This window comes from Nerophis lumbriciformis, linkage group LG14 (assembly GCF_033978685.3).
Source record: "Nerophis lumbriciformis linkage group LG14, RoL_Nlum_v2.1, whole genome shotgun sequence".
Taxonomy (NCBI): Eukaryota; Metazoa; Chordata; class Actinopteri; order Syngnathiformes; family Syngnathidae; genus Nerophis; species Nerophis lumbriciformis.
Window position 1 is genome coordinate 7,309,154 of NC_084561.2, and position 12,211 is coordinate 7,321,364.

General features: G+C 39.4%; 1 protein-coding gene across 1 annotated transcript in view; it reads right to left on the reverse strand.

Moving 5' to 3' along the window:
• Positions 1-12,211, reverse strand: part of pex5la (peroxisomal biogenesis factor 5-like a) — a 174,116-nt gene that overhangs the window by 88,797 nt on the left and 73,108 nt on the right. Inside the window, exon 2 of the mRNA XM_072914604.1 lies at positions 6,593-6,697. Within this exon, the coding sequence (XP_072770705.1) occupies positions 6,593-6,697 (105 nt within the window). The remainder of the gene's footprint in view (positions 1-6,592; positions 6,698-12,211) is intronic.

Genomic DNA, 12,211 nt, shown 5'->3' on the forward strand with positions numbered 1-12,211 from the left:
AATCCTTTCCCTCCTGTACATAATCCATACATATTACGTACTAAATAATAAGAGTGTTGTGCATGATGATCTATACTTGCACATATAAACCCACCGAGCTCCTCCTGAAAGATGACATTTTCTTGTCGTTAACGAGCAGTCGTCTGTTGGCAGAAGTGCTGCGTGGTCTCTCTCCTTAATGTGGACCATCAAAGCAGCTTATCAAATGAAACATTGCATTAGGAAACCAATTTAATATACAACATGCTTCCCGTTATGGACAGAAATACAAGTTGACACAAAGCAACACACACACACGCACACATATACACACACACACACACATTCTTGTATTTCTTATCTTCTTGAGACCTCCGATAAATGCCCACCTCTTTAAAACCACCCTTTCTAGATATAAAGATTTGTATTTACAACATTAATAATATATACATACTATGCAATTATAAAAAAGCTTGTTGTGAAAGATTAGTTGGAATTTCACAAGAAAAAGGTCACAATTTCACAAGAAAAACTTCGAATTTTGGCAGTATTATAATAAGTCGTCATTTTACTCAACGCAAGGCAAAATTGTACAAGAAAAACTGAACATTTGTGCAATATTCTGATAAAGGTTGGAATTTTAGTCAATAACAGTCGCAATTACACAAGAAAAGCTTAAAATGTTGTCAATTTTATGAAAAGAGTCGTCATTTTACTCAACAAAAGTCACAATTTTATAAGAAAACCTTAAAATGTTGGCCATATTGTAATGATAATCGGAATTTTACTTGGCAAAATTATGACAAGTCATAATTTTACTCAAAAAATGTCCCAAAAAAATTGGCAATATTGTGAAACAAGTCAGAATTTTATAGGACAAATGTTGCCCTTTTGCATTAAAAAGTAAAAATTTTTACGTAAAAAAAAGTCATATTTTTACAAGAAAATATTGCAACATTACATAAACAGAAAGAATATGAGAAAATAGTTCCCAATTTTATAAGAAAAAAGTCGACACATTGTGAGAAAAAGTCTGCTTTTAGTTATCTATTATTTTTTATTATTGGTTTTTAATCTTCATTATTTACTTCAAGTTATTACAGTATGTCTCTTTTTACATATTTATGTATTTAAAAAAAAAAAAAAAAATTGGCCAAAGGGGGCGCGTTTCAATTTCTTACACACACTTGTTATTTCATATGTTGACCAGAGAGGGAGCACACAGTCAAATAGAAAAATCCCTGCTTTTTGGGACCACCCTCATTTTGATAGATTTCACCAAATGAGACATTGTCTATTAGATGCAATGTTATTGGGACCATGATTTATGTCATCACTTGTTCACACCTCCTCATATGGAAGATACTTTTCCTTCTTCATGTCTCAAGAAGGGTAGAAATACAAGAACACACAAACACACACACACACTTTTTGAAAGCAATTAAGGGATGAAGCAACGAACAGTTCCAGTCAGTGTGTGTGTGTGTGTGTGGGTGTGTGTTTTGATGAGTAGGGTTGTACAGTATACCCCTACTAATAAAGTACCGCTGTATTAATGAATTAAAAATTGTACTATACTGCTTCTGAAAAATACCGGTATTTGTTTCCCCCCCCAAAACGTGGTGACATTGCTGGTAAAACGAGGAGACGCGCATATTCGTTTTGTGCACACGCACAAAACACTTACAAGCAAAAACGGTGTGAAGCTAGAAAAGGTAGAATAGACACATTTTTGCTGAAAAATAAACGATGAAGTTTAAGATAAATACTGAAGCTTTTGCTAGCTAACATACATACATACGCACACGCACAAAACAAGCAGAAACGGTGTGGAGCTAGAAAAGGAAGGCAAAATTGTACAAGAAAAACTGAACATGTGTGCAATATTATGATAAAGGTTGGAATTTTACTCAATAACAGTCGCAATTACACAAGAAAAGCTTCAAATGTCAATTTTATGAAAAGAGTCGTCATTTTACTCAACAAAAGTCACAATTTTATAAGAAAACCTTACAATGTTGGCCATATTGTAATAATAATCGGAATTTTACTTGGCAAAATTACTCAAAAAATGTCCAAAAAAATTGGCAATATTGTGACACAAGTCAGAATTTTATAGGACAAATGTTGCCCTTTTGCATTAAAAAGTAAAAATTTTACGTAAAAAAAGTCATATTTTTACAAGAAAATATTGCAACATTACATAAACAGAAAGAATATGAGAAAATAGCTCCCAATTTTATAAGAAAAAAGTCGACACATTGTGAGAAAAAGTCTGCTTTTAGTTCATTATTATTTTTTGTTTGTAATTGGTTTTTAATCTTCATTATTTACTTCAAGTTATTACAGTATGTCTCTTTTTACATATTTATGTATTTAAAAAAAAAAAAAAAAAAAATTGGCCAAAGGGGGCGCGTTTCAATTTCTTACACACACTTGTTATTTCATATGTTGACCAGAGGGGGAGCACACAGTCAAATAGAAAAATCCCTTCTTTTTGGGACCACCCTCATTTTGATAGATTTCACCAAATGAGACATTGTCTATTAGATGCAATGTTATTGGGACCATGATTTATGTCATCACTTGTTCACACCCCCTCATATGGAAGATACTTTTCCTTCTTCATGTCTCAAGAAGGGTAGAAATACAAGAACACACAAACACACACACACACTTTTTGAAAGCAATTAAGGGATGAAGCAACGAACAGTTCCAGTCAGTGTGTGTGTGTGTGTGTGTGTGTGTGTGTGTGTGTGTGTGTGTGTGTGTGTGTGTGTGTTTTGATGAGTAGGGTTGTTCAGTATACCGCTACTAATAAAGTACTGCTGTACTACTGAATTAAAAATAGTACTATAGTGCTTCTGAAAAATACCGGTATCCCACCCCCCAAAACGTGGTGACATTGCTGGTAAAACGAGCACACACACAAAACACTTACAAGCAGAAACGGTGTGGAGCTAAAAAGGGAAGAATAGACACATTTTTGCTGAAAAATAAACGAAGTTGAAGATATAAACACTGAAGTGCCGCTCTGAAAGAGGCGCTTAGCTTTTGCTAGCTAACATACATGTTTATGCTACTTCTAAATCAGTGATCCTGGCCTCCATGGCGACGAATAAAGTGAGTCTCTTACAAGTATCATTATCACTGGAGGACGAGGAATAGCTAAACATGCTTCACTACACACCGGAGGAGGATACAATAGCTCACCGCTAACAGCATGCTAGCGCCCCTGAATGTAAACAAATGGGTGGATCTACACAGACATCCACTGTAACGATACCAAATACAAGAGCCATATATATAGTCAATACTACGATGATTATATCGATATTTTTTTATCATCATAAAATATTTTGTCTTTTTTATCGTTTATAAACTCAGTAAATACGTCCCTGGACATATGAGGACTTTGAATATGACCAATGTATGATCCTGTAACTACTTGGTATCGGATCGATACCTAAATGTGTGGTATCATCCAAAACTAATGTAAAGTATCATACAAGAGAAGAATAAGTGATTATTACATTTGAACAGAAGTGTGAATAGAACATGTTGAATCAGAAAATAAGCAGATATTAACAGTAAATGAACAAGTAGAATAATAATCCATTTTTACAGTTTGTCCCTCATAATGTTGACAAAATAATAGGTAGATAAATGACACAATATGTTACTGCATATATCAGCAGACTAATTAGGAGTCTTTGTTAGTTTACTTACTACTAAAAGACAAGTTGTCTTGTATGTTCATTATTTTATTTAAGGACAATAATAAACATATGTTTAATGTACCCTAAGATTTTTGGTTCAAATAAAGACAATAATGAAATTTTTTGTGGTCCCCTTCATTTAGAAAAGTATCGAAAGTATGGAAATACATTTTGGTACCGGTACCAAAATATTGGTCTGGGGACAACCCTAATTTAAAGTTAACAAAGATGTTTATCAGACTCGATTAGTGAGATGAAATATGCATGGCCCCCCAAACAAACATTGGGGTTGTCACCAATCACCAGTGTTGGGACTAATGCGTTACTGTAACGCCGTTAGTTTCGGCGGTAACTAGTAATCTAACGCGTTATTTTTTATATTCAGTAACTCAGTTACCGTTACTACATGATGCGTTACTGCGTTATTTTACGTTACTTTTTATGTAGTATAAAGTGTGTTTTATCGGAGCGCTGCTGTGTCATCGTTCTGATTCTTCTTGTGTCACAAGCCGGAGAAGAGAGAGAGACATGCGCTCTGTGTGGGTGTGTGTGAGTGTGGGGAGGGAGGAGAGGGAGGGAGGGGAGGGGGGCGTGTCTGATCATGGCGGAGCCAGAAGTCGAGTTTGCTAACATGGAGATATTTTCACTACTTTTCTTTTGTCGAGCACAAAAAGAAAAGAACATTTTAGTTAAATGTAAATTGTGCTTTGGATCAAAGATCCCATCTACTGCCCAAAACAGCAATTCAAATCTGCTGAAACAAGCTACATAAGCAACATGCTTCGACGAAGCTAGTAAAGAGAGATAGAGACTCTGATGCCACTTCACCTCCACCACTTAAGGATTAAGTCTGCCTCTGCTCATCATTCACCGCTGAAGGTACACACTCTGTCAATCAATGTTCCCTCTAATTGTTCATGTGTGTGAGCAAACGCAAAAAGTCCCTGAGCATTGAGTGGAGCCCATGTGAGCAACTTTAGACGTGCACACTGTGGCTACACCAGCAGCACACCTGTCCCAAACCTGACTAAATAACAAGTTCAATCTCCATCCATCCATCCATTTTCTACCGCTTGTCTCTTTCGGGGTCGCAGGAGCCTGTCTCAGCTGCATTCGGGCGGAAGGCAGGGTACACCCTGGACAAGTCCCCACCTCATCACAGGGCCAACACAGATAGACAGACAACATTCTCTTATTATTATAATCAAATGACAGCAGTCATTTCCATTTCTAATATAAGTGTTTAGGCCCACTTACAATGACAATAACAACAAATATTGTTTTTCCTGAACTGTGTACTTGTATTGTTTGTCTGGGTGGAGGTCCTGCTTTGGAAATAGTTTGTACCCCTTTCATTTAGTTCCCATTAAAACATTCACATGTTGCACAATGAGATGTAAGCAGGGGATCATGTGTACATTCCTGCAACTTCCTGTTTGTAAAAAATATATTTTTATTAGTATTTATTTAATATACTAACAGCATTTAATGATTAATATTTATAAATTAAGATTCCTAATAAATGACACGAGAATAAGCACACATTTGATTGGTAAATCATAGTGTAACGACCTGGAATTACACTTTATGTGTGGTGTTGGAGTTGTCCGACTTTTTGTGTGGCTGTAAACGCATCAATGGCTAAGTGCCATATGTGCAAGTGTTGGCACACGTGAGAAAGAGCGAGTGGCTGCTGTTGATATAACAAAGTAGCTTTTGGTCTGGTTTGTACTGCAGAAAATGACCACTTTTGCTAGATATCATTTTTTTTTACTAATGTTTTGGTGATGTGTTTATGGCCGACAATAAAGAGTTTTGCTCAGTAAAGAAAATGCCTGGTTAGGCTTTGTGTATGTAGTGTGTGCCTTTCTTGGTTTACATCTATGCTGTTATTATGCTGTTTGTTACTTATGTACGTTATGTTGCAGCTATTTAAAATAGTTTTGTCAATTTGTTCTGGCCAGAAACAAATTGGCCTTTGTAACATATCTTTGTCTTTGTGTGTTGTATGTAGACCACATTGCTTAGCAGATTTGAGTGATGCAAATGCATGTCAAGTTGATCAACACATTGTATTATTCTCCAGTGCAATAACAGTACTGAAATGAAGGCTAAAAGGGCATTAATGGGAGCTTTAAAAAAAAAAAAAAAAAAAAAAAAAAAAAAAAAAAAAAAAAGTAACTAAATAGTTACTTTTCACAGTAACGCATTACTTTTTGGTGTAAGTAACTGAGTTAGTAACTGAGTTACTTTTGAAATGAAGTAACTAGTAACTGTAACTAGTTACTGCTTTGCAGTAACTAACCCAACACTGCCAATCACCATACCTGAATTTCAGTTGATACCTGAGCATTTCCCTGATTTGTGATACTTATTGGATAGCATGATAACAAATAAAAAACTGAACCAATATCATTGACTACTTTATTGAGAAGTGTTTGAAAGTGTCAAGTATTTAAGATCAGTGAGCAACAACAACAGCATTGAAATATCAGTATGAGCTGCCAGATATAACTATATATTGTAACAAGAACATATTAAATGTTTCCGCTAGTGGGTCCATGACCATGACTTCTGTTTTGTTTGATCATCCGTTTTACTGCCGTGTTACTGACACTGTTTGGAAACAATCATGGTATGTAAATAAACATTTACAGAATATTTATGTGTAAATAATTCATTCACAACGTATATAGCTGCGACTTATACAATGGTGCGGCTTATATGTAAAACCTTTTTTCTTCTTTTAAAATTCAGTGGGTGTGGCTTATATACCGCAGCGCTTTATAGTCCAGACAAAATGGTACTAGCAATATTCCAGCATTAGAAGCTACTGTTTGTCTGCACAAGCAACACAGGAGTTAGTGGGGATGTTCTGAAACGGCTGTGCCCACCTTGGTAGTCACCGTGAGGAGGGGTTTCCCTTCTGACGACGCCTTACTGGGTATCTCCTTCAGGACCATGGCAACAGTCTTATCTGCAGCCCTAGCGTCTTTGCCCTACAACAGTGAAACGACTTGCGTCAGGACAGTTGGACAACCCAGCCAGGCTTTATCTTATGATGATGGACACACCATGTCTCTACAGTAACGACACATCCACAAGACCATGGCGATGGGAAGAGTCACCAGACAATGTGTTGACTTAAGACCGTGGTCAGGAAGTCGCAGTATTTAACACTCCTATGATGGCAGTATTGGCGGTTTTAAGGGTGTGTGCGATATTGGCAACCTCAGACAGGAACATGACGATGGTAAAAACCATTATCCAGCCAGATACACTCAAACAGTTCTAGGACACTTAGTCTACATCATGACAGGATTCGAAGTATTGAGTCAACACACAAAAAACACAACCTTCTAAAGGAAGAAGTCATGTTGTTCTGAAGTAAGCCAAGTATGAACTGTAGGATTTAGTCTGGTATGTAGAAATACAAGGGCCCGTGGTATGGCAATGCACTGTTGGGGCTAAAATTGGTGGATCCGTGAGGACGTCCAATAGACTAGATCTGAGCAAGCTGTATCTCGGTCGTCAACAGAGTCAGTTTTTACACAGGCCACACCTTTCGGAATGCCAAGTCGGTAAAGGCTCACGGACAAACCAACTTTTGGGTGAGTGCAAAACTACAGACTTCAGAAAGAGAAGACCGTCCACAGGTAAGTCAACAGGACTTGTCACTGTGTGGTGTCTCCTGGAGGAATTAGTTTCAAAGTAAATGTATTCAAGTCTGAAATACACTGGATTTAAAGTATTCCCAGTTATTGATCTATGATAAGGGTTTTGCTTTTTTCCCCCCAAACACTGTACGTTGTTTGTACCCCGGAGCTAGCTAACATTGTACTAAATGCTACGTGTGCAACGTAATAAAACGTGCTTTAATTCAAACTTACCGGTCTGAAGACGCTGTGAACACACCAACATATGCCAGGTGATGGCGTTAACAGGAAGTAGTATGTGACGACTACTCTGGTATCTGATGACTACATTGACAGAAAGTAGTATGTGACGGCTACATTGACAGGATGTAGTATGTGACGAGTACACTGGTATCTAACGACTACATTGACAGGAAGTAGTATGTGACGACTACAGTGGTATCTGACGACTACATTGACAGAAAGTAGTATGTGACGACTACATTGACAGGATGTAGTATCCGACGACTACTCTGGTATCTGACGGCTACATTGACAGGAAGTAGTATCTGACGACTACTCTGGTATCTGACAACTACATTGACAGAAAGTAGTATCTGACGACTACTCTGGTATCTGACGACTACTCTGGTATCTGACGACTACATTGACAGGAAGTAGTATCTGACGACTGTATTGACAGGAAGTAGTATCTGACGACTACTCTGGTATCAGACGACTACATTGACAGGAAGTAGTATCTGACGACTCCTCTGGTATCTGACGGCTACATTGACAGGAAGTAGTATGTGACGACTGCTCTGGTATCTGACGACTTCATTGACAGGATGTAGTATCTGACGACTACTCTGGTTTCTGACGGCTGCATTGACAGGAAGTAGTATCTGATGAGTCGACTACTCTGGTATCTGACGACTACATTGACAGGAAGTAGTATCTGACGACTCCTCTGGTATCTGACGACTACTCTGGTATCTGACGACTACATTGACAGGAAGTAGTATCTGACGACTACTCTGGTATCTGACGACTACATTGACAGGAAGTAGTATCTGACGACTACTCTGGTATCTGACGACTACATTGACAGAAAGTAGTATGTGACGACTACATTGACAGGATGTAGTATCTGACGACTACTCTGGTATCTGACGGCTACATTGACAGGATGTAGTATGTGACGAGTACACTGGTATCTAACGACTACATTGACAGGAAGTAGTATGTGACGAGTACAGTGGTATCTGACAACTACATTGACAGAAAGTAGTATCTGACGACTACTCTGGTATCTGACGACTACATTGACAGGAAGTAGTATCTGACGACTACTCTGGTATCTGACGACTACATTGACAGGAAGCAGTATCTGACGACTACTCTGGTATCTGACGACTACATTGACAGGAAGCAGTATCTGACGACTACTCTGGTTTCTGATGACTACATTGACAGGAAGTAGTATCTGACGAGTCGACTACTCTGGTATCTGACGACTGCATTGACAGGAAGTAGTATCTGACGACTACTCTGGTATCTAACGACTACATTGACAGGAAGTAGTATCTGACGACTAATCTGGTATCTGACGACTACATTGACAGGAAGCAGTATCTGACAACTACTCTGACAGGAAGTAGTAGTATCTGACGACTACATTGACAGGAAGTAGTATGTGACGACTACTCTGGTATCTGACGACTACATTGACAGGATGTAGTATCTGACGACGACTCTGGTTTCTGACGACTACATTGACAGGAAGTAGTATCTGACGACTACATTGACAGGAAGTAGTATGTGACGACTACTCTGGTATCTGACGACTACATTGACAGAAAGTAGTATGTGACGACTACTCTGGTATCTGACGGCTACATTGACAGGATGTAGTATGTGACGAATACTCTGGTATCTGACGACTACATTGACAGAAAGTAGTATGTGACGACTACATTGACAGGATGTAGTATCCGACGACTACTCTGGTATCTGACGGCTACATTGACAGGAAGTAGTATGTGACGAGTACACTGGTATCTGACGACTACATTGACAGGAAGTAGTATCTGACGACTACTCTGGTATCTGACAACTACATTGACAGAAAGTAGTATCTGACGACTACTCTGGTATCTGACGACTACTCTGGTATCTGACGACTACATTGACAGGAAGTAGTATCTGACGACTGTATTGACAGGAAGTAGTATCTGACGACTACTCTGGTATCAGACGACTACATTGACAGGAAGTAGTATCTGACGACTCCTCTGGTATCTGACGGCTACATTGACAGGAAGTAGTATGTGACGACTGCTCTGGTATCTGACGACTTCATTGACAGGATGTAGTATCTGACGACTATGGTTTCTGACGGCTGCATTGACAGGAAGTAGTATCTGATGAGTCGACTACTCTGGTATCTGACGACTACATTGACAGGAAGTAGTATCTGACGACTCCTCTGGTATCTGACGACTACTCTGGTATCTGACGACTACATTGACAGGAAGTAGTATCTGACGACTACTCTGGTATCTGACGACTACATTGACAGGAAGTAGTATCTGACGACTACTCTGGTATCTGACGACTACATTGACAGAAAGTAGTATGTGACGACTACATTGACAGGATGTAGTATCTGACGACTACTCTGGTATCTGACGGCTACATTGACAGGATGTAGTATCTGACGACTACTCTGGTTTCTGACGGCTGCATTGACAGGAAGTAGTATCTGATGAGTCGACTACTCTGGTATCTGACGACTACATTGACAGGAAGTAGTATCTGACGACTCCTCTGGTATCTGACGACTACTCTGGTATCTGACGACTACATTGACAGGAAGTAGTATCTGACGACTACTCTGGTATCTGACGACTACATTGACAGAAAGTAGTATGTGACGACTACATTGACAGGATGTAGTATCTGACGACTACTCTGGTATCTGACGGCTACATTGACAGGATGTAGTATGTGACGAGTACAGTGGTATCTGACAACTACATTGACAGAAAGTAGTATCTGACGACTACTCTGGTATCTGACGACTACATTGACAGGAAGTAGTATCTGACGACTACTCTGGTATCTGACGACTACATTGACAGGAAGCAGTATCTGACAACTACTCTGGTATCTGACGACTACATTGACAGGAAGCAGTATCTGACGACTACTCTGGTTTCTGATGACTACATTGACAGGAAGTAGTATCTGACGAGTCGACTACTCTGGTATCTGACGACTGCATTGACAGGAAGTAGTATCTGACGACTACTCTGGTATCTAACGACTACATTGACAGGAAGTAGTATCTGACGACTAATCTGGTATCTGACGACTACATTGACAGGAAGCAGTATCTGACAACTACTCTGACAGGAAGTAGTAGTATCTGACGACTACATTGACAGGAAGTAGTATGTGACGACTACTCTGGTATCTGACGACTACATTGACAGGATGTAGTATCTGACGACGACTCTGGTTTCTGACGACTACATTGACAGGAAGTAGTATCTGACGACTACATTGACAGGAAGTAGTATGTGACGACTACTCTGGTATCTGACGACTACATTGACAGAAAGTAGTATGTGACGACTACTCTGGTATCTGACGGCTACATTGACAGGATGTAGTATGTGACGAATACTCTGGTATCTGACGACTACATTGACAGAAAGTAGTATGTGACGACTACATTGACAGGATGTAGTATCCGACGACTACTCTGGTATCTGACGGCTACATTGACAGGAAGTAGTATGTGACGAGTACACTGGTATCTGACGACTACATTGACAGGAAGTAGTATCTGACGACTACTCTGGTATCTGACAACTACATTGACAGAAAGTAGTATCTGACGACTACTCTGGTATCTGACGACTACTCTGGTATCTGACGACTACATTGACAGGAAGTAGTATCTGACGACTGTATTGACAGGAAGTAGTATCTGACGACTACTCTGGTATCAGACGACTACATTGACAGGAAGTAGTATCTGACGACTCCTCTGGTATCTGACGGCTACATTGACAGGAAGTAGTATGTGACGACTGCTCTGGTATCTGACGACTTCATTGACAGGATGTAGTATCTGACGACTATGGTTTCTGACGGCTGCATTGACAGGAAGTAGTATCTGATGAGTCGACTACTCTGGTATCTGACGACTACATTGACAGGAAGTAGTATCTGACGACTCCTCTGGTATCTGACGACTACTCTGGTATCTGACGACTACATTGACAGGAAGTAGTATCTGACGACTACTCTGGTATCTGACGACTACATTGACAGGAAGTAGTATCTGACGACTACTCTGGTATCTGACGACTACATTGACAGAAAGTAGTATGTGACGACTACATTGACAGGATGTAGTATCTGACGACTACTCTGGTATCTGACGGCTACATTGACAGGATGTAGTATCTGACGACTACTCTGGTTTCTGACGGCTGCATTGACAGGAAGTAGTATCTGATGAGTCGACTACTCTGGTATCTGACGACTACATTGACAGGAAGTAGTATCTGACGACTCCTCTGGTATCTGACGACTACTCTGGTATCTGACGACTACATTGACAGGAAGTAGTATCTGACGACTACTCTGGTATCTGACGACTACATTGACAGAAAGTAGTATGTGACGACTACATTGACAGGATGTAGTATCTGACGACTACTCTGGTATCTGACGGCTACATTGACAGGATGTAGTATGTGACGAGTACACTGGTATCTAACGACTACATTGACAGGAAGTAGTATGTGACGAGTACAGTGGTATCTGACGACTACATTGACAGGAAGTAGTATATGACGACTA